This window comes from Hordeum vulgare, chromosome 2H (assembly GCF_904849725.1).
Source record: "Hordeum vulgare subsp. vulgare chromosome 2H, MorexV3_pseudomolecules_assembly, whole genome shotgun sequence".
NCBI lineage: Eukaryota > Viridiplantae > Streptophyta > Magnoliopsida > Poales > Poaceae > Hordeum > Hordeum vulgare.
In genome coordinates, this window is record NC_058519.1 from 214438494 (window position 1) to 214462783 (window position 24290).

Sequence of the window (24290 nt, forward strand, 5' to 3'; positions counted from 1 at the left end):
GTATCATACCGATAGACAAAGGGAATTGCATACGGGATTGATTGAATCCTTGACATCGTGGTTCATCCGATGAGATTGTCGTGGAACATGTGGGATCCAACATGGATGTCCAGACCCCGCTGTTGACTATTGACCGGAGGGGTGTCTCGGTCATGTTTGCATGGTTGCCAAACCCGTAGGGTCTACACACTTAGGGTTCGATGACGCTAGAGTTGTAAAGGGAATAGTATGTGGTTACTGAAGGTTGTTTGGAGTCCCGGATGAGATCTCGGACATCACGAGGAGATCCAGAATGATCCGGCGGTAAAGATTGATATATAGGAAGTCCTGTTTTGGTCATCGGAAAATTTTGGGCTCATCGGTAGTGTACCGAGAGTGCTGGGAGGGTGCCGGGGGACCCCCGGGAGGGGTGTGTCGACCAAAGGACTTCATGGGCTGTTAGAGGAGGTGGACCGGCCCTTATTGGGCTGTCCAAGGGCTTCCCGAAAGGCCCATGCGGCTAGGGATAAGGAGATAAGGCAAAAAGAGATTTACAAGGAAGAGATCCAGCTCCCTTGTGGGAGGTGTACTCCTCCCTTATCTCGGCCGAACCTCTCCTCCTTGGAGGAGGGGCCAAGGCAGCCTTCCCTCTCCCTCCTCCTATATATACTTGAAGTTTTGGGGGTTTTGAGACACAACTATTATCTCTCTCCCGCGGCGCAGCCCTACCTCTCTCTTCTTCCTCCTCCGCAGCGCTTGTCGAAGCCCTGCCGGAGAACCACATAGGTCAACCACCACCACGCCGTCGTGCTGCCGGAGCTCTCCCTCAACTTCCCCTCTCTCCTTGCTGGATGAAGAAGGAGGATACATCACTAGGCTGTACGTGTGTTGAACACAGAGGCACCGTCGTTCGATGCATAGATCGGAATCTACCGCGATCTAAATCGTTGCGAGTATGACTCCATCAACCGTGTTCTAGTAACGCTTCCGCTTAGCGATCTTCAAAGGTATGAAGATGCTCTACTATTTCACTCATTGTTGGTTTCTCCATAGATAGTTCCTTGTATGGCGTAGGAATTTTTTTTAAATTACTACGATCCCCAACAACCTCTTTGTCTCTCTTGCTAAATCAAGAAGACTGAGATCGTCATCGAGCTTCACTTCTGCTGAACACGGAGGTGTCGTCCGTTCGGCGCTAGATCGGGACGGAGTTCGTGGGACACTTGCAATTCAGATTGCGAAGACATTCGACTACATCAATCGTGTTTCTTAACACTTCCCGCTTCTTGATCTACAAGGGTATGTGGATCTGATCTCCCCTCTCGTAGATGATCATCACCATGGATAGGTCTTGCGTGTGCGTAGGAATTTTTTTGTTTCCCATGCAACGCTCCCCAACACACACTAGTTGTACCAATGCACATCACACATGTTTTTCCTATATATTTCATGTGGTTATATTTGGCATAACGAAATATAAGTAATCTATAATTGAATGAAAAGACTGGCATCCTTCTCATCATTGCCAACTCTGTTCATTTCTTTACAACTGGCTGGTAAATCCAGTGTTATACGTGCACGAGGTTGCGAGGATGTTTGAGATGTGGTTGCTAATGTTACTATCTTAATAGACTTTGTTATTCCTGATATATGTGAGGACGACAACATGTTGGTTATCCTTGGAAGTCCTTTCCTTAATACTCGAGGGGTTGTTATTTATTGTAATAAAAGCAAGGCTAGTTTTTGTATCAATGGCATTGAGCATACAGTATATTTACCAAAGAAGCAAAACAAAGTGAATAGTATCAATTATATTGCAAAATTAAGACAAACATTATTGAAGACTCTGAATTCCATCTCCCGGTTCCTAAAAAGAAATATCAAATTATCACTATTAGAACTACGTATATGCTAGTTGAGGTAACCTAGTGATATACAAAAATTCTTTGATTTTATGTCACTCTAAAATAGAACATTAACTTTATTAATGGATTCTTTTAGGAGCATATGGTCAATGAATTTCGTAAGCGCAACTTTCTATAGTTTTTGTTTGCTTTATGTTATTTCTAGTTTAATACAAGCTCAACACAATAACACTAGTAGAAAAAGGACCTTTGGTTCGGAGCATTAGTCCCGGTTGGATTTTCGACCAGGACTAATGTGACCTCTAGTACCGGTTCCAACTGCTAGGATTTAGTCCCGGTTCATTTGTGACCTCTAGTCCTGGTTGGTGTTACCAATCGAGATTAAAGGGGTGGTGTCAGGCTCGGGGCCCTACAAGCCCCTTTAGTCCCGGTTGGTATCACCAACCAGGACTAGAGATAGACCTTTAGTCCCGGTTGGTGATACAAACCGGGACTAAAGGGGGTCTAACCTTTAGTTCCGGTTGGAGATACCAACCCGGACTAAAGGGTCTTGAAAGTTTCTTTTCTATTTTTCTATTTGTTGTCTGTTTTTAGTTTCTGTTTTAAATTCCTTATATAATTTAGGATATTTGATGTTTTTGAGTAATTCTTTTTGCATTAGATTCAAAATTTGTCTAGTTTCTGTTTGTGCCTTAGTTTTCAAATTTGAATGGTTTAAATTTGATTTTTCTTTTCAAATTTGCTTCAAACCCTAGATTGTGAATAACTTGAGTTTAAAACTAGTGTTTAGTTAAATTCTTTTTGCTCCTAGTCACATATTAGATTGTTGTCACAGTAAGATTTGTTAGGTTATTTTCAGAATAATTTCAATTAGGACTTTAATTAAAACAGTAGTGTTTTGTTATATAGTTGTTTTAGTCATTTAATTGTTGTTTTTAATTGTTGTCACTACCAATGAACTCTGAAAAGGTTGAAACTTCGCATGGTATTATCATTTCAACCACATAGCATGTGATAAAAAGTTGAGAGGGTTACATCAAAAACTGGATGCACTTCGTGTACAAACTAAACCATCTCCTTCGAAGTATGAGGGTTTCACACGAAAACTCATCTGTTACAAAGACATTTCATTTTTTTAACTTATTTCAACTCTAGACTTTTTGTGCATTCACTATGCACCATTCTAAGCCACATCTTCAAATTTCAACCCTTTCTAACTTCATTTGCTACTTTTCATGCATTTAATGATTTTTTAGCTAAATGACCCTTAAATTAAAAAGCAATACAAATGAACACTAAAAATGTTGAAACTTGGCATGGTATCGTAATTTCGACCACATAGCATGTGATAAAAAGTTGGGAGGGTTACAGCAAAAATTGGATGCACTTCGTGTACAAACTGGACCATCTCCTTCGAAGTATGAGGGTTTGAGACGAAAACTCAACTGTTACAAAGGCATTTCTTTTTTAAACTTATTTCAACTCTAGACTTTTTGTGCATTCACTATGCACCATTTTAAGCCACATCTTCAAATTTCAACCATTTCTAACTTCATTTGCTACTTTTCATGCATTTAATTATTTTTTGAGCTAAATGAACCTGAAATTAAAAAGCAATACAAATGAACACTGAAAAGGTTGAACCCTGGCATGGTATCATCATTTCGACCACATAGCATGTGCTAAAAAGTTGAGAGGGTTACAACAAAAATTGGATGCACTTCGTGTACAAACTAGAACCATCTCCTTTGAAGTATGAGGGTTTCGGACGAAAACTCATCTGTTACAAAGACATTTCATTTTTTAAACTTATTTCAACTCCAGAATTTTTGTGCATTCAATATGCACCATTGTAAGCCACATCTTCAAATTTCAACCCTTCCTAACTTCATTTGCAACTTTTCATCCATTTAATGGTTTTTTGAGCTGAGTGACCCTGAAATTAAAAAGCAATACAAATGAAGACTCAAAAGGTTGATAGTTGGTACTTTAGTTGGTAGAATTAGTTTTGCTATTATTAAAAGTAATTATTTTTGCCACTTTACTATAATTAACTTTAGTTTGTGTTGTTTGACAATAAATTTGTTTTTGTAATTAGTTAATATTACTTTACTGCTATGTTAGTTGTTCCTAATTTTATTTATAAAAAGAGTGTCATATTTGGATTACTCACATTTTTCTAATAATAATGGATATATTATTTGTTGAATTTTGATTTATAGATTTAAAGATATTAATTATGCCATATTAAATGAATAAATAGCAAAAAATGAATAAAATAATATTTTTCATTTATTTGATTTTCATTGAAATTCAATATTATTATTATTACTTATTTTATTTTGAATTTCTAATTATTTTTGACTTTTTGTTTTATGCTTTTTAAGAATTATTTGAGTTTTTTTGAATTGTTTTCCTTTTTGAAGTTTTTTAAAGTTTTTAAATTAATTATTGTTGTTTATTAAACATTGTTGATTATTTTAATAATTGTTTGGAATTCAAAAAATTAAATCATATGACATCAAGACCTAAGGGTTAAGAGGATTGATAGCTTACTAGTGTTAAAAAACAAATGGAGACTTGGAAACTAGTGGAGATAGAAGCGGAAAGTTAAGCGTGCTTGGGCTGGATTAGTGAGAGGATGGGTGACCCGCATGGAAGTTAGATGATTTGAAATGAGTGGAGTGAGTGACTGGCCGGAAAGTTAGACGAATTGAAATGAGTGATCCACGCTGGAGCAGTGAGTAGGGGTGATTAGAGATTAAATTCTCAAATAATTCAAAGATTTGAAAATCATAAAAAATCTTTTTAAATTTTTTCGAAAAAAATCATTTAAAAAAAGAACTTTTAGCCCAGGTTGGTAACACCAACCGGGACTAAAGGTCCTCGAGCCCCAACAGCCACGTGGAGGGCCTTAGTCTTGGTGCATGGAAAACCGGGACTCAAGAGGGGGGTCTTTAGTCCCAAGTTAATAGTCCCGGTTGGAGAACCGGGACTATAGGACCTTACCAACCGGGACTATATCCCCGTTTTCTACTAGTGTAAAGATGTATTGTTTAGTTCATTTTATGAGTTTTCTAAGCAATAAAATGACCCAAAATAAAATTATTCAAAATGCCGTAAAATTTTGACATGATTTTTTATTGAATAAAATGAAAAAATTGGCACTGGACACAACACACGGGATGCACTTGCCCCATGTGGCTTGTGGACCCAAATGACCCCACTCATTTATTGCACTTGCCCAAGAGTTTCTTTTTTCACCTTCAGAAAAATTCATGTCAAGTTCTTAGCCCGAGTTCTTGCTCACACACTCACATTTTTTATCTCTTTGCTTGGAGCTCCGTTTCTAAAACTGTTCGGAGGAATAGCCCCTTGGTATCTGATTCCTCCATGGTTTAGTTAGCCTTTTTGTGGTTTATACCTTGCTAATTTTGCTTCTATTGCTAACCAGGAAAATGAGCTTGCATGTTAAATACGTTTAGTCCTAACTAATTCCTCCTTTTCTAAATATAAGTCTTTTCAGATATTCTACTAGAAGGCTACATACAGATGTATATAGACATACTTTAGAGTGTGGATTCACTCATTTTGTTTTGTATGTAGTCCACTAGTGAAATCTCCAAAATGACTTGTATTTAGGAACGGGGGGAGTAGTTTTGATGCATGATATAGCCTCTAGGCACTTTTAGGAGTTGTTGCTATCAGTTTTATCAAAAGGGGGAAAACAGTTTTATCTCTAGGCACTAGTGATAGGAAGCGCTTGACTCCGCTCCTATTGTCACCCTAGCAGCTCTGTGTCATTAGGATACTTGCATTGTGAACAATATCTCCATCATTGCTGCTTTGATGCTCATCGTCGCCCTGCCTCTTGGGTTCTTCTGAATCCGTCTATGTAGGCACTCCAAGCCAAACCACGCAATCAAAAAATTGGGGGTAAATGCAAGTATTAAATTTGAGTTAGGGCAGAAACGTAAATTACCTTTAATTCTAATGACCTCATAGGATCATGTCTAGCTGGCTTAAGATCCCACTTGACATGGGGTGATGGTGGAAAGTACAGTAGTACGGTGGAATCTCGATTTTGAATATAGTCCCTTCTTTCCTAAGTATAAGTTTTTTAAAGTTTCACTAAAAGACTAAATATGAATGTATATAGACATACTTTAGCATATAGATTCACTCATTTTGCTTTATATGTGGTCCTCTAGTGAAACCTTAAAATGACTTAGAGCAACACCAATACGCAGACCCATTTCGCCCGCGCGCGTCTGTTTCGGTCGGCGCACACACAAAAGTCAGACCAACGGCCAACCCAAATGGAGCGTGTCCGCTTTTCGTCCGCGGGCCGACCCATTCCTCACCCAATTTTGGGCCTCATTTGCGTCGGCACGGACACAAAACGGACGCGTCGACGCCCACCTAATCCTCCCCGTGGCCTGCTAGTCGGCGGCACTTTCTCCTTCTTCTCCCACCCAAGATCGACAACAAGCCCTCGCAGCCGATGTCGATCGTTGTCGTCGCCCATTTTTCGAGTGCCTCTACCAGCAGCCGGTGCCGACACATCTCCCCCGACGTCGCCGCCACCATCGTCTCGACGATGCAGATCCTAAGATTCCCAGTTCCACCTTCCCCATGCTGCCGCGGGCAGGGAGCCGCCACGCCGACCCCGCCAGCTCCTTCGCACTACTAGGGAAAACCCTAGTAGTAGCGCTGGTTTTACCCTTAGTAGTACGCTGGGGCCAGCGCTACTGCTAACGCGCTATAGCTAACTCTTAGCAGTAGCGCTAGATTGAAAGCGCTACCGGTATCTACGTTAGCAGTAGCGCTCGAATAAGTAGAGCGCTACTGCTAAGCCAGCGCTACTGCTAATATTCCAGCGCTACTGCTAACATTCCTGCTTTTAATATTTAATTTGCACTGTATTTATGTCCCCCCTACGTATTTGTGCATGCTCTATAAAGTGGTTTCATCATATCATAATAAACATGCATAATTTGCATCACATCATACACATAAAGTACTCCCTCCGTCCCAAAATTCTTGTCTCATATTTGTTTAGATACGAATATATCTTAGTCAAATTTAGTATTTAGATACATCTATTTCTAGACAAAGCTAAGACAAAATTTTGGGACGGAGAGAGTATCATGTCATATAACTCATCATCATCTTACGTACTCATCTAACAACTCATCATCATCTTAATCATATACCAAGTTATCATATGATACACATAAAGTAAAATAGAGAAACATCATAATAGTCATCATGTCAAGTTAATATAAACCAGAATAACTTGTCTCTCATAAGACCTAGTCCTCGTTCTTAGGTATAATGTCATAAAACAGAATGACACCTATGTCTCCATGATGAAGCACAGAGATCCAACGGTCTCCAACTTGTGGCTTGCGATCCTTCTTTATTTCTCTCCATGCTTCAATTTGGAGCCTTTTTTATTTTGATTTGAGGTTACTCGAGTATGGAGCATCGAACTCAGCCCTCAGCGGGCTTTTAATTTTCATATGACCTTCTGTGTGCATCAAGAGAGGCACTACATCAGGTGGCAGTTGATGTTGAAGAACATAATAATAACCTAGTTAGCAATGTAATCAACACCATTTATGCAATAGTAGAGCGTACTTAATTAGAAACTCTTACAAAGATATTACGGCGAATGTCATCCGGCCTCAACCTATGCACTAGTGGCATGTAAAATGTATAATTTTGGCCAATTCCAAAATTATACGGGAAAGTATCCTTAGAAACCAGAACACCAACAAAAAAGTAGAGAAGAACATCCTTCTCCTCCCAACTTAGATGTGATCCACACGTGTAGTGTGTCTGTCAATTAATTTCCGTAATTCACTCGAAGAAACGAAATAAGCTGTAAATTATAATTTAACAAATTTAGTATATGGATGAACACCAACTATTTCTAAATATAGAATGCAAATTACTTGACAAATATGGTTGAGGAACTCACATGGAGGTAAAACAGGAAGCATATCGACAACCACCCAAATGTCGATGTTGCCTCGCATATTATCTTCAGGACGAAGATCGAAGGTTATTTCCATACCCTCCTGAAATCCATATGCCTTGCAAAGATCATCCCAATTTGGGCACCCAAATTCTGTCTAAAAAACTGAATTAAATACTTTGATAACAAATGTGTGACCATGTATAGTCCTCAGGTTAGCGGTCCTCGTCTCAATTCTCTCGTGGTCTTCGAAACTGAGCCTCTCCAACACATATCTTCTGGCATGGCAAGGGAGGAACATATCTCCATTCTCGTCAAGCTTCGTGCTGAAGAACCTATCTCTCGCAGGTGAGGTGTGTCGCACATACCCCGACAGTCGCCGCAATATTCACACTCCCAATATTCATCGTCACACATTTCCTGTTTTAATGTGGTAAATGTGCAAACAACAACCGTGACACTATATCGATAGAATTGAACATCTATATATAAACAGAAGCATGAATAATAAAAAGGGACCTATGTTTTGCCGGAATGTTGATTCATTACCCTTTCCCGCAATTCCCAAGCACTCCATATGTCCTAGTTTCTAGCACTAGTCATGACGAAATTCACGGAATTTTTTGGCATGACCTTTGCTAAATAGTGGACATATGGAGCGCCTGAAATTTGCCGGAACGGAAATGAATCAACATTCCGGCAAAACATAGGCCACTCGGACATTCCGGCAAAACTTAGCACAACTTAGCAAGCAAAAGTGAGAAACTCACTACTGTTTTATTCATTAACACCAACAAAAGGATGATATTTGTAGGTTGGTGAAATATGTATGTGCCCTTTTTCCACTCCAAAGTTTAAATAAGTTGTTTGAAACCATTGGTTGTCTAATTCAAACCTAATGTGCCTACTTACATGAAATTTACAAACAGATTTTTTTTCCTTCTTTCTAGTTAGCCCATCAAAAGATCTTCAACAAACATATCTTGATTTTCTTATTAACATGCATCTCAAGATGACATCTTGAACCGATGGCCCTAAAATCAAAATGGCAGCAGCCTTGGGGTGCCTAGAGCGGGAGGGGAGGGGGGTGGCGGCGTCTGGAGGGGGGTGGGGGGCTTACCGGAGCAGGATGGGGAGGGGGCTTACCAGAGCGGGAGAGGGGAAGGGGGCTTACCAGAGCGGGAGAGGGGAAGGGGGCTTACCAGAGTGGGAGGGGAGGGGGCGGTGGCGACGGTGAGGGAGGCGGCAGCGACGACGACGACAACGGCAGCGAGGGAGGCAGCGACAACGACGACGACGACGATGGCGAGGGAGGCGGCGACGGCTTGAGATCAAGGAGAGAGGGGGTGGGGAGTGGTGGAGAGTTAGGAAATTTTTAGGCAGTAGCGGTGGTTCCGGAGGAGCACTACTGCTATTGTACTTAGCAGTAGCGCTTTTACCACGCCAGCGTTGGTGCTATAGCTACTGCGGTTACGCCGTTAGGCCCCTTTTAGAAGTAGCGCTGGATGCTACGCAGCGCTACTGATATTGACCTTAGCAGTAGCGCAGGATTAGGAACGGCGCTGCTACTATAGCTACTGCGGGTGGCCTCGTTGGTCCCTGTTTATCAGTAGCGCAGATTATAGGGCCAGCGCTACTGCTAAGGACATTAGCAGTAGCGCTGCGTTGTGTCGAGCGCTACTGCTAAATAGCAGCAGCGCTTTCTACTTTCCAGCGCTACTAATAGGCTCCTACCTATAAGGTTTTTCCTAGTAGTGTCGCCCTGACGCTGGCAAGCTCGTTGGACGCCTCGAGGCCATCCACCTGGTCCAAGGGAGGCGCGCCTCCCTTCGCCGGCCAGCTCCTTCGTCGACACGCGCAAGTTGTTCGATAGTTTGCCAAGGTACAAAATGGAATCCATCGACGAGTTCTCTTTTGATAATATCCTTTGCGACTTCGACGATTCCTCGTCCTAGGATGAGGAGGAGACCTTGGCTACTGTGTTGGTCCATCACCACCTCAATAGCCAGCACCCGTTGTTCTGTGGCTCCACTTCAGGGCACATTCCAGCATTGAATCGCAATCGAGAGAGCGGTCATTTCCTTCTTTGGAAGGACTACTTCAACATAGCCAACCCACTGTTCAAACATAACAAATTCCGATGGCATTTTCGTATGGCTAGGCATGTTTTCAACCATATTCGAGAAGGGGTGGTCGGATACGATGATTATTTTGAGTGCAAAGATGATGTCATTGGAAAGATTGGCTTCTTATCTTATCAGAAATGCACTGCAGCTATCCGGATGCTTGCATACGGAGTGACCGGTGATCTTATTTATGAATACATTCGTATGAGCGAGACTACATGCCTAGAGTCAGCGTACATGTTCTACAAGGCTGTAATTGCAGTATTTGGCCCTGAGTACTTGAGGGAGCCCAATGCTCAAGATAGAGTCCGCTTGTTGACAACGAATGCCAACAGGGGCTTCCCAGGGATGCTTGGCAGCATAGACTGCATGCACTAAGAGTGGACGAACTGCCCTTCTGCTTGGCAAGGGCAGTATAAGGGCCATGTGAGGCTTGCACTATCAGACTTGAGGTTGTGCCTCTCAAGATCTCTGGATCTGGCACTCTTTCTTCAGCATGGCAGGATCACACAATGATATCAACGTGCTTCAACGGCCGCCTGTGTTTGCAAGGCTTACCAAAGGAAACAGCTCGTCGGTGAATGTTACCATCAATGACCACAACTACAACAATGGATACTACTTTGTGTTACGAACCGGGACTAAAGGCCCTCCGCGTGGCTGCTAGGCTCGAGGATCTTTGGTGTTACCAACGAGGACTAAAAGGTTTTTTTCATTTTTTCTAGAGAAAAAAATCATTTTTTGTTTTTTTCCTGATTTTCAAATATTCTAATTATTTGATAATTTAATATCTAATCTCGAGAACCTTTGGTGTTACCAACCGGGATTAAAAGTTTTTCTTCAATTTTTTTAGGAAAAAAAGATTTTTCTGGATTTTTTTCTTCTGATTTTCAAATATTTAAATTATTTGATAATTTAATCTCTAATCATCCCTACTCACTACTCCAGCATGGAGAACTCATTTCCAATCGTCTAACTCTCGGTCGGTCACCCATCCTCTAACTCCTACACCCCAAGCACGCGCTTTTCGGTTCTATATCCACTAGTTTCCAAGTCTCGACTTGTTGTTTTCTTGACAATAGTAAGTTATCAATCCTATTAACCCTAAGGTCTTGATGTCACATGATTTAATTTTCTGAATTCCAAACAATTATTAAAATAAACAACAATGATTAACAAACAACAATAATTAATTTAAAAACTCAAAAAAACTTCAAAAATGCAAAATTTTCAAAAGAACTCAAATAATTCTCATAAAGCATAAAAAAAGTCCAAAATAATTAGAAAGTTCAAAATAAAACAAGTAATATTATTATTGAATTTCAATGAAAATAAAAGAAGTAATAATATTATTTTATTCATTTTTTGCCATTTATTCTTTTAATATGGCATAATTAATATCTTCAAATCTATAAATCAAAATTCAAAAAATAATATATCCATTATTATCAAAAAATGTGAGGGATACACATATGACATCATTTATTAAAAAAAGAAAATTTGACATCATTTATTTAAAAAAAAGTAAAATATGACATAATCAATAAGTTTTTTTGAGCTAAATGACCGTGAAATTGAAAAGCACTATAAATAAATTCTCAAAAGGATGAAAGTTTGCATGGTATCATCATTTCATCCACATAGCATGTGGTAAAAAGTTGACATGGTTACGGCAAAAACTGGATTCACTTCGTGTACAAACTGCATAATCTCTTTCGAAGTATGAGAGATTTTGACGAAAATTTAGGTTTTACAAAGACATTTCATTTTCTAAAACTTATTTTAACTCCATGCTTTTTGTGCTTTCAATAGGCACCATTCAATGTGCTAAAAAGTTGACAAGGTTACGACAAAAAATGGATACACTTCGTGTACAAACTCAACAATCTCTTTCGAAGTATGAGAGTTTCGAACGAAAACTCATGTGTTATAAAGGCATTTCATTTTATTAAAGTTATTTTAACTCCAGACTTTTTTGTGCGTTCAATATGCACTATTCAAGGACACGTCATCAGTTTTCAACCCTTTGTGAGTTCATTTGCTATTTTTCATGCATTTAATGATTTTTTGAGCTACAAAACTCAAAGAGCTAAACAATATATATTTTTGATTAAAACACACATTTAAAATAATCGAAAATTTACCAAATTTATTATAATGATAAACCACACTAATATTGAAAAGCAGGAAAAAGAATCACTAAAAAATCCATTTTTAAAGTAAAGTTATTTACAAAGTAGTGATTCACATAAATTTCAAAAAAAATCAAATTTAAATTATTTAAAGTTGAAAATTACCAACACTAACAGAAAGTTTATAAATTTTGTGACCTAAAACAAAAAGACACATTCAAAAACTATGAATATTCTAACAGTTATTCCAAATCTAAAAATAGAAATTATCTTGTTTAGGAAAACAAAATAAGCCAAAAAAGAGAAAATAGACCTTTAGTCCCGGTTGGAGCCACCAACCGGGACTAAAGGTCCCTTCCCGCGCGGAATTTGATCCGCCAAAAAGGAGGACCTTTAGTCCCGGTTGGAGCCACCCACCGGGACTAAAGGTCCTAGTCCGGGTTGCAGACACCAACCGGGACTAAAGGTGGTAAAACCCCTTTAGTCCCGTCAATTGCATATGATTGTTGGAGAAGAAGGGAGAGAGAGAATGAATAAAACAAGTGAACTGGGGTGGGGTCGCGTCCTACGTGACGGACTGACCGGGCGTGTCCGGATGCGTCCACGAGCCCTTATATTGTCCTCATATTTAAGATGGATATGAAAGATGTCGGTCAGTCCGGATGTTTAAGATAGATATAAGGAGTCCGACTGGATCGATATTTTATGTGCCTCGTCAATGATCGACCATACTGTCCGGGATTTTGAGACGGGTTTAAAAAGTCCAGGTGTAGATGCTTTTATAATCTTCCTGTTTCAAAATAAGTGTCTTAAGCTTAATACAATTTTGTACTAGATCTAGTATAAAATTGAGAAATTTATTTTAAAACGGGAAGTATTTAATTAGGAACGAGGCGTGGCATATCGAGAGTCAAACTTATGTTTCGCTCTCACATCCACCAATGGACCGTCTGATTCGTCAGATTTTGTATTCTTTTCTTTTTGTTTACTTGGCTCATCCCTGCTGGCTGCTACATACTCCGTATATGTTCCAGCGCAGTACCAAAAACTTCGCGGCCAAGTCGTTTCAGTGTGTTAGAAATTAATTAGAAAAGGGTGTCCAACCTCGAAAAGTCATGTCTATTCTATCTCTCTATTGCCAACAGGCACCTGTTCTGGAGGGATGCCTCCGAACACGCACCTCTTCTTCGCACCTCTTCCAGATGTATATAAACTTGAGAATCAATAGAAATCAAGACTGATCGTCCATTACTTTCATTCAATCTCATTTTACTCTAACACGTTATCAGCACTGCCTCTACCGAGAGCAAGAAATCGCCGGCGATTGCCGGAACGAGAAGAACTAGACGAACAAGAGGGAAAGAACAGACAAATGGTAAGAAATAAAATGTCTACGCTTCTTTCTCTCTTCGTGCGACTCCTTCGCGACGAAGGCCGCTGCCGCAGACAGCCGGCCCGTGTTCGCGTCGTGCGACCGCGGCTGCCGACACCGCGCCTCCGCTGCCTCCAACAGAGACGAGCGCCCCGGATGCAACTCGCGTGCTGGTTCGCTCAGGCGACGCGCTCGCCTTCGTGTCCACACCGACCGGATTCACCGTCTTTAACTTCAGCTCCCGCGCTACACCAACCACGCGATTGTCGATGTCGACGCCGTGGCGCCGCGCCTGAAGACCCCGACGCCGGCCCCCCTCCTCCGCCCACAGCGCCGGGAGGCACACACGCGCCTTGCTGCCTCAGCGCGTGGCCTGGCAGTAGTGCGGCGCCACCCGACGGCAGCCTCCCGTCACCGGCGCGCCGTCCGGAACCGCCCGGCGGTAGCCGACGGAGACCTCCCATCACCAGCGCGGCTACTGAACTCCTGGCGCAGGGCCCCTCAGACTGCAAGCAACACGGCAACGCCGTGACCAGCCCTCCCGTGTACTCCTCCAGTGCAATCAGCAAACGGCTCGCCCCACGGCTCATGGAGCGGCGACGCCCTCCGGCGGCGCGGCACCTAGCGGCCATCGGAAGTTGCCGCTCCTCCTCGTCGTAGCTCCTCGCGAACGGCCAGAGGAGGCTATGGGTGGCTCTTGCCTCGGCCCCGTCGCTGGGAGCGAATACAACGCACAACCCGCGCAGAAATCCCGCAAGGCGGCGGGAGGCTTCGGCCAGCAGCCCGGTTTCACCGGTGACGAGGCGTGGGTTCGCCCGCGTCCATTGCGTGCATCCTCGTGATGCGAACGACGACGTCTGGAGGAACCGCTCGGGAGAGAGAGAAACCTTATCTCTTATCTCTTTGTGGTTTTTCAGTTTTACCATCGAGGTTTTACTGATTCACGGTTCCACCGAAGAAATACATTGGAGAGAAAAAGAAAAAGAAGAGAACATTATCTCTTCGGCTATTTTCATTTCAGCCCTTGTAGTTTCTCATAATCACGAATGAGTTTCTCCAGTCCTTTATATACTATTTCTTCTTAGTATAAAATTATTATTTTGTGATTGAGATTAAATTTTCTCACACAACAATATTGATGTGCGATTGAGAAAGCATATTTTTTCTCGCGGAACAATCTCATTGCGACTGAGATTAATTTTCTCTCGCAAATATTAATTCACTTTGCTGAATTATCTTGCAACTTGATATAAGATCATTTGATTTAATTTGAGATCTATACAAATCAAGTTTTTCACTTGAACATCAAGTTTGCAACATCATTACTATTCGTTACAATAGTAATGTATTTCTATTGAGTACGATGTATTCCGGAATGTATGTATCCCCATGTTCATTACATGTTGAGATTAATACATTTATTTGCAAATAAAAATCAATTCATCTTAATCGAGCCTTTGGCTTGATACAAGCAAGAATTGATATGCAAAATTCTAAGTGTTGTTTTTCAAATTGATGTTTTGGGATCACAAGGTAGTGTGTAGATCTAGTGCTTTGCAGATTATCACCACTATTGATAAAGCCTACATTTTGTCGTTTCGACATTATGATTGTTTTACAAAGTGCTCTCCCACACATTTTACTAAGTCATGACATAAGGCATTACGAGTGAGTCTACTGACTTCATCAGATTATACTCCCTAGTGCTGCGAGATCTACTCCATTTTTGGAGATTATCTTCAAGATGTCATATTTAGCAATTTGAGATTCACATTAATGGTTTCAAGATAACTTCTTGAAATACCCATTAATTTTGCTAAATTCACTACAACATCAACCATGATGGTCTTTAATTTACTGTAGGTAAATTAATTATCTATAGTTTACCCATAGAGGTAACATATGGCTATAAGGCATCAGCCGTACTAGAATTTGCTCCTCTGAAGCAATTGTTGTTGTTCACTAAGATGATTTACTATCATAGTAATTTCATGCATGATTATTGCATGTGGAATGGTATTATCTACCAATATCAATTATTCAAACCTCATTTTGTTTGAATATGTCATAGAGAATTATGCAAATATTTGCATACTTCAATGATTACCTTCTATTACATTGGTAAAATACATGGCAACGGACCCTAAGTCACTATTTATAATTAAAGTGTCGTCCATATATCAAGATGGACCCCATAATTTATGGAAATAATTGAGTGGATCAACACTTTCACAAGGTCCACATCACATCATGGTTATAATTTCATAGTGACTAACCAATGTTAAGCATGCAAGTCTGTACATTTTGGCAGTGACTCTAAAATCACACACTTCCTCAAGAATGAAGTCCAAAACATTAGCAATAATTTAATCACATGTGTTATATTGAAGGATACACCCAGGTTCACCAAGGATCACCTTGACCATGATTGTTATCAAACAAATCATTTATTTATAGATGCCACTTACTCCTAAAAGTAAATTAAATAAATGCATTAGCATTTTCAAGTAACGCATGGCTCACATTTCCAAATACAGTAAGTGCATGTTAGGTGAGATTATTTATTGTAAGATGATTTACGACATCAGTCATTGTATCCACCCGAGGTATTATTGCCACTATAACTCCACCTTCGGAATATGTGTCATGGCTATTCTCTTAATAGCTAAGTATGATCATATGTATTTCATCTCTCACCAACTTCACTTAGTTCTCAAACTAAGTACATAATGGATGAATATTTATTCACCTTGAATATTTCCCTTAAGAGAAACATGCTGCCCCGAGCACATTTGGAATGATCACCCAATAATTTTTCAAGACCTCAAGTCTATCGCAACTTACAATTTTGGTAATTATCAAATCAACTTGAAGTTGAGATCTCATGATCTGACATTTTCATATGCAGATCAGGTTGAAAAGCCCTTGATACACTTTACATCTCCTTATGATGGTATTACCATTTTCATGGTAAAGAAACATGTTATTTCTTAAACTCATCATATTCACCCAACGGGTGCTATACCATTATTTCAAATATTTGCTAGTATTGATTAGCAAGTCACATTTCACAAAATAGAACCATGAGGAATTCAAGGTAAAGTGGAGGCTAAAGACAATCGATGTCAGAATTACCTTTTAATTGGGAATTGATCATTTTCAAATGATCACAAAGACAACTCTCAAGTTTGTCAAATGTGTGGTTACATAAATATCGTACATATGATTACCAAACCCTCAAACATATGGTCAAACCACACCATGAATTTATTAAAAGGCAAATAAGATTATGGGGATATTTGAAAATTTGCAAACATACGACCAGAATCTATTCTGGTAAATGATGTTCTCGAATCTTCATCACAAGGAGAACCAAAAGTATAGTGCAATAAAAGAATGATCAATTCGTTTGCATAATTCAATTTTTTTTCTCTCTCAGTAATATGGGAGACCTCATGTAATATCCTGATTATTCTCAAAATATTGTTTACCTACAGTTGTACTACTACATGTAGTATAATGTCCAACATCCTATTTCTTGGACATTATATTTGATAATTTTTGCATGTATGAATCAATTCATACTCAGTTTTGTTGCGTACACAATAATTTTCTAAAATCTTACAAAATATTTGGTTTTAAGCCTTACAATCCAGGTATGGGGTTGTTTAGAAAATTATTGACAATTCTATTGGTCACAACTTAACAAGTTGCAAAATTTCCCAAATCATCAGATTTTATGTGCACCACATGTGCCATAAGGGAAATTAATTTAAGGAACTCTCACCTTACAATTCTAAATGAGCCAACTCATTCTTTCTTGAACACATTCAGAAGATATGTGGATTACTCAACCATTATGTGGTATTTTATAGATACTTTATGGTACTCATGGAAACATTTATAAAATGATTTCTAGTGTGTCTCTTGTCACACAAACCATGAATGATATAACTAAATCAATTGCTCAAATTCTCAAATTAAGAGCAAGTTATCCTAAACAAGGGATAAATCCATTCGAATGGACAACTTTGTGGAACTCATTTCACAAGAATTATCTGATTATATATAGTACTTTATGTACATACCCAAAATGGTTTAGTTCAATATCTTATCAAAGATAGTGAAATTAATAATATGACCAAACTTATAGAATCATGATTTACTAGCCTCATGCTAGACAAATACGGCATTACACACCGTAAGTATGATATAAATCATACCAACTGCATAGCATACTACTTTCCCCTTTTAGTAATTACGTGGAAATCAACAAAGTATTTCCTATCTGCGATAATTCAGTTACATACCGATATCACCACTCCAGCATACATCAATGGGCTCTCACAGAAAATTAGGGATCTAAGTGAGGAATGACAATTTATCCGTCAATCAAAATTATTCATAGCCCGTATGCTGATTGCATCAGCAATAAGGACATTTCTGGCATTAGGGGGAGATAAGTACCACAAAGAATGCCAAGAAATAAATTAGGAATGTTATTCACATTCAGTCCTTATATCCACGTACTCAAAGAATCTGAACAAGAAGTTTAGAATCACATATTTGCAACACATTGCAAATCTGCCACATACATTTACTGATGACAAAGGTGTCACTCAATTTTATATTCCTGTAGTAAAGTGTCAGAAAGAGTGGAGGTACCTGATAAACCACTCTTCTCCCGAAATGAGAGCAAGAGGGGGAGAAATCTGACCACACGAGATATAATCTCGCATATGCTTCCGCGGAAAATAGAGGAAATCAAATCCTCAACTAGTAAATGTAATTCAACATCAAGTTGAAAGACACCTCACTGGATGCTCATCATCCAAAGCCCGACATAAATGTGCACAAATGTTTTCGTGACGGGACATCGAAACACCTTGACTCCATTGTTGTAGGAAATCACAAGGAGTTAAAAGGAATAAATACATTTCCACAAATTTCATTGATTCCTTCAGAATCATATAACATAAGTCTACATTTGTCGACATATATTTCTTCTGAAAATTGCTAAAACCTTTTGGGCCCTGAACCAAAATACATGGTAGAGTGCCTCTTGTAGTCATATTGGTTCACATAAAAGGAAGCAAGTAATGAAGAATAGCACTCGCTCTACAAACGAGTGGTATTTACCACAGTAATACCTACTCCTCATAAGTATCTTCCATATGGAATACTAAAAACTTCTCATTCATAAACAAAGTCAATGAGGTGGTGAGAAAGCGAGTCCTGTAGCAAAAGGGTTCACGCAGAGACCTGACATCAAATTATGATGTAACATACCTTCTTGGTATGAGTGGAACTATGTTTCGATAATAAATACCATTGGCAGTACAAATAATATTATCCATGCAGTTAATGAATGTAGTGACTACATACTCATATGGGTCACTTGTTTCGGAAATATATATTAAAGTCCCTGAAGGGCTTACAATTCCGAATCCAAAATAAATCGCAACATATTTGTGTAAAATTTCAGAAGTCACTCTATGACTAGAAATAGTCGTGAATCATATGGTACTGCCGACTAGGCGAGTTCCTTCTTCAGAGGATTACTCAAAGGATGATGATTATTCATGTGTTAATAAAGGAATACCAAAATTTTATTTCCTTACATCACCTCAGTGTATATGATGATTTCATCATCAATGTCTCTACAAGACCTAAACATACATAAAATCATCTCAAGACGGAAATTTTGCATTCAACCAAATTTAGCTTAAGTTTACAACTTGAGCATTCTCTCAAGAATACATATTAGTCTACATATATCCAAACATATACGATAAGTTCAATTTGGATATATCATATCAACAAAAGACATGTATGGTCATACTACCTTTAATAAGGTACAAATCCCTTCATACCTAGGGGTGATAATGAAGTGATACTAGGACCTAAAGTTCTATATCTCACTAATGCCAAAGCACTCATATACTTGCAAACTACGCCAGGCCTGACACTATATTTGCTATCTTTATTCGGAGTGCAACCTCAAACAAAAGGTATATGGTTGATATAAGTACTATCATCTTATATCTGAAGATTACAGTAAATCTTGGATATTTCCATCAGGAAATAGAAGATATGACCATGATATGATGTAATGATATTGGCTCTTTATTTGATACCAACGATGCCATATCGATGACTGAATTTGCTGGAATAGCCTTCACATGGAAGTCATATAAATGGATTTTAGTGGTTATTTCCAGTTATCATTCTAACATAATTGCTTTATCTAAAGGCATTGCAAAATATGCATAACTTAGTAGAATGGTTAACCACACTCAAAATCATGTGGTTGAGATTCATCAGAATCACATAACTTGATTTATCAAGATACTTCCACTTGTGTTACTCAATACCTATAGGTTATATGAAGAGCAATATCATAAATCACATTGCTCGGAAATTACTTAGCCTCACGGATTATAGAAAAGTGAGGAAATAATTTGCAAACAAACTACTGTTATAATCCAACAGATTATACACAATCTCATGTTCATGTCAATGGAATTGGTATGAGACATCCTTCATATTTGCAAAGTTCAGGGGGAGTAATCTCCCAAACTATAACCTATTAACAATCATCAGATTGCATATATTGTACTCTTTTTCCCTTGATGAGTTTTCCCTATTGGTTTCTCATAAAAAGGTTTTTAACGAGACAATATAAACACAAGTGTCTTTATATGCCATATTATTTTCTCCTTGTATTTTCCCCATTGGGTTTTAAAGGAGTTTTGAATGGCATGTACGATTGCACTCTTTTCCCTTATGAGTTTTCTCTCAAAGTTTCTCATAATGGTTTTTAGTCAGGCAATATCTTCTCAAAGATCATATGTCATACTTTCTATTTTCCCTACCAGGGTTTTTAAAGGAAGTACTCAAGACATATTAATTGTTCTCTAAAATTATCAATGAGTTTTCTCCTTCTTCAAAGGTTTTTCTCATATGAGTTATCAAGAGACAATAATCATCATATGTTGCATCATTTTCTCCTTATTTTTCCCACTGGGTTTAAAGGAGTTTTAGCAACATATCTACTCTATTCTCCTCATATTTTTCCCACAGGGTTTTTGAGGGAGACTCTCAAGATTATCTAAGATTTCTCAAGATGGAAGATCTATATATGCAAGAAGCTTTCAACAATGAAGCATTCAAGGAACGGTGTTGTACAAGGGGAAGTGTTAGAAATTAATTAGGAAAGGGTGTCCAACCCCGAAAAGTCATGTCTATTCTATCTCTCTATTGCCGAGGGATGCCTCCGAACAGGCACCTCTTCTTCGCACCTCTTTCAGATGTATATAAACTTAAGAATCAATAGAAATCAGAACTGATCGTCCATTACTTTCATTCAATCTCATTTTACTCTAACACAGTGCTCACGGTTTTGGCGTTTTGCTTCCGCATGCATGGAGTTACCGAAAACATTCATCGTACATGGACCATATTTCAGCAGTACTACTACACTACATCCTGCATCGAAAATAGTCGTGGGGCGTCAATGAATTAACAGTAAATCGTATGCCCTCGAGAAGAGGAAAAGAAAAGGAAATTGTATGTACCAACAGCCACAAGACCATCCATGAGGCCCGCCCGGGGTACCTTGCACAGGTACCGGTCCAGGTACATGAAACCAATAAGGTAGACCACTTTCGCTTTGCCCGTAATATAATCACGGGCTGAGCGTAACTCTCGTGCTGGTGCTGGTGCTGGTGCTAGGTACGAATTGAATTGGTGAATCCGCACGTGAAAGGAGAAGCAACGACTACGAGTGCACGGACGCCGCCTGCCTGTAAATCTGTACTCGAGAACGAGGCCAAAGGGTGACGTGAGCACCTACGCCGCCAGTCTGCGGCCGTCCAGCGCGGCACACAAGCTGCCTGTGGGCCCGGCGTCTCAGCCAGTCGCGCAGGCTTTCGTGTCGACCACTCGAGCTCACAACCACGTGGGGGACGGCTGCCCCACCCGCATCTGCATCATCCCGGCGCGTGCCGTGCAGCAGTCGCCTAGATAATCCCTATCCCTGCGCCGTGGACCCGGCCCTCCCGGATGGGGTTAATCCCGCCCCACGCATCCTATTCCTATCCGAATATGCTAATGCCATGGTCATTTGGCACGAGGTATCCATGCATGCATAATTGGTGCATATGCTTCCATGCAACACCAAGACGAGAAGAAGAAGCAGCAGCACAGCAGGAAGCTTCCGCGCCCCCCTCCTCCACCAAAGACGAGCTTTAACACAGAGGAGTACAAAAGAAAAGAAAAAGAAATACAGACTCAGCATAGACATAATTAATCGACCAACATGTGAATTGATCAACAAAACCCAATCGAAGCTCTCGCTAATCCATACCATACATACATACCTCCACCGGATATATCCTAGGCGTACCAAGCAGTAGTATTTCAGTGGCATTGACGCAACACACGCAAAGGTTATCCACTCGTCTCCATACGCACTACCTACATTACGTATGGCTACGTTTTGTACTCCCTCCGTTTTCAAATATAATTTTTTAATAATTTTCATTAAGGATCTACATACAAAGTAAATATATAAATCTATATTTTAAAATATATTTATAAATACATCCACATGTAGTCCCTAATGCGATCTTTAAAAAAAGAACGGGGAAGTAATAAACAGTGTCTAAATGCAAAGTGCCTTTGAATGCAAAAAAAAAAAAAGAGAAAGTACAAAGTGCGCCACACGCATGCGTTTCGTAACGCAGGTGTTGAGGTGTTGAGGTGTATGGACAGGGGAACAAAGGACTACGGGTACAAATTGACCGTATACGCAGAAAATACGTACAAAAAAGAAAAGCGGAGCCGGGAATACTGCGTCGACACGTTAACCATAACGTGAAGGTGGTTACGGGGAGCCCGTCACGACAAACAACCCGGGGTCGGGGCTCCTGCGTGGGCCCCACCTCCCACCACGCCGCCGTGGCCTATAAATCGTCGCCAGGTATCCCCGGCCACGGGCGCCAAACCTCAACCAACACTCTCGTGCTCCTCCGTCTTTCCTTCCTCCATCTGTTTCACACCGCGCGCGCTCGAGGTCGAAGCCAAGCCAATCAACCGGAGCCAGACGCCGGCACGGCGGCCGATGGCCAAGGCGCGCAAGCAGACGGCGTTGTCTGCCGCAGAGCGCTTCCTCGGCTTCCACCACCGCCCCGGCTCCGCCACCGTCGCCCCGTCCCCGTACGACGACCTGCCGGACCTGGCCGAGTCGGACGTCTGGTATTCGCCATCGTCGGACGCGCCAACCACCACCGCGGATCAGGACGGGATTCAGCGCACGGACAGGGCGCCAAGGGGTGAGCCGCCGCGGCGCGTGGGCGGGCTGAGCCGGGCCTTCGCCGACGGGCGGCAGGTGGCCGCGTCGGCGCCCGTCCAGGTGCCCGCGTGGCCGAGCCGGTTCGCTGACCTGGAGACCGAGCCCGACGAGCAGCAGCAAGAGGACGCCGATGGTTGGGTGCCGCCGCACGTGTACCTGGCGCGGCGTCAGGCGAGGGCGTCGGTCGTCGAGGGCGTCGGGCGCACGCTCAAGGGCCGGGACGCGTCGCGGGTGCGTGACGCCGTCTGGAGCCGAACCGGATTCCCCGGATGACCTCAACCGGATCGGCCGGGCAGCTCGGAATCGCAAAATTCCCCTTTTTTTTCTTTTGACTCAAATTTTGTAATATGGTTTGTTTGATTTTGTTTGAAGAATTTATGAGAAGCAAGAATTCGCGAGAACGACAAAAAAAAGGTGTGGTTTGTTGTTGTAGTAGTGGTAGTATCATTGTACATTTTGTTGAACTGTTGTTGATTGGGTAGTTGGGTAGGATACAACCGAAGATGGTTGGAGTCTGATACAGTAGTACTGCTTTTATTCTTTGTTAGTTTGTTGTGGCCTAAAAAATCAAATAAAAACAGGCCCATCTCTGTGATGAGAGCAATGATAATTGATATGACATGCAATGCATTTCACCTGATTATGCTTTCAAATCATGCTTCTAGTATATTTACCGCGGAAGTCTATTTTCTCTCTCTCTCGGTCTTCTCCAACTCTCCTCTAGTGTATATGCTTTCAAATATTATATCGTTTTTGCTTGGGGGAAATTACTACTACTACTACTAGAGAATGAGAATGAGAATTCAAATCTTCTTCCCTCGAATCTATGATTCAGTTGGGATGAATTTTCTTCTCAAACTACAACTACTCCAGACACCAAACATTGGTTTGGAACTAATAATCGATTTTTAAACTCTCATTCTCTTCGCTTAATATTTTCTCTGTTTTAAGAATTTTGTCTTAGATTTGTTTAGAAATAAATGTATCTAAAAACTAAAACGCGACTAGATACATTTACATTTAGATAAATTTAAGACAACATTTTTGGAACGGAAAGAGTATTGTCGGACACACTCTGCGAGGAGTTGTTTAAAGAAAATTCCTTTTACAATAAAGAAAGGGCTCATTTTTGACTAGTAGGAGAATTACCGTATGTCTTCTCCTCTGATTCAGTGGAGCTCGCTGTGCATTAAAGGAAAAGAGAAATCTCCGGTGCCGCGCTTTGCCTCCAGTGCTTGTCGTGCGCGAAAGCGTCCGTGGATATCCTAATTTAAAAAACTGAACCGGACCGGCAGTCGGGCCGAAAAAACCCGAAATCAGCAGCTAAGCTAATAAGACCGTTCTGTAAGTGGATCGAAGAAAACTGGTCGAACTGGTCGTTTTTCCAAAAAAAAAGAATGAAATACCGGGTCAATAAACCAAAATAATAATAATAATAATACATGAGGCGTGTCCACAGTTCTATAATCAACTTGGCT

At 40.5% G+C, this 24290-nt stretch overlaps 1 protein-coding gene across 1 annotated transcript; it reads left to right on the forward strand.

Annotated features, from left to right (window-relative positions):
* Positions 1–22438: 22438 nt before the first annotated feature.
* On the forward strand, positions 22439–23431 carry LOC123429952. Its single transcript, XM_045113917.1, has one exon. It carries the CDS (start codon positions 22582–22584, stop codon positions 23083–23085), a length of 504 nt encoding a protein of 167 aa, XP_044969852.1. The 5' UTR covers positions 22439–22581; the 3' UTR covers positions 23086–23431.
* Positions 23432–24290: the final 859 nt, after the last annotated feature.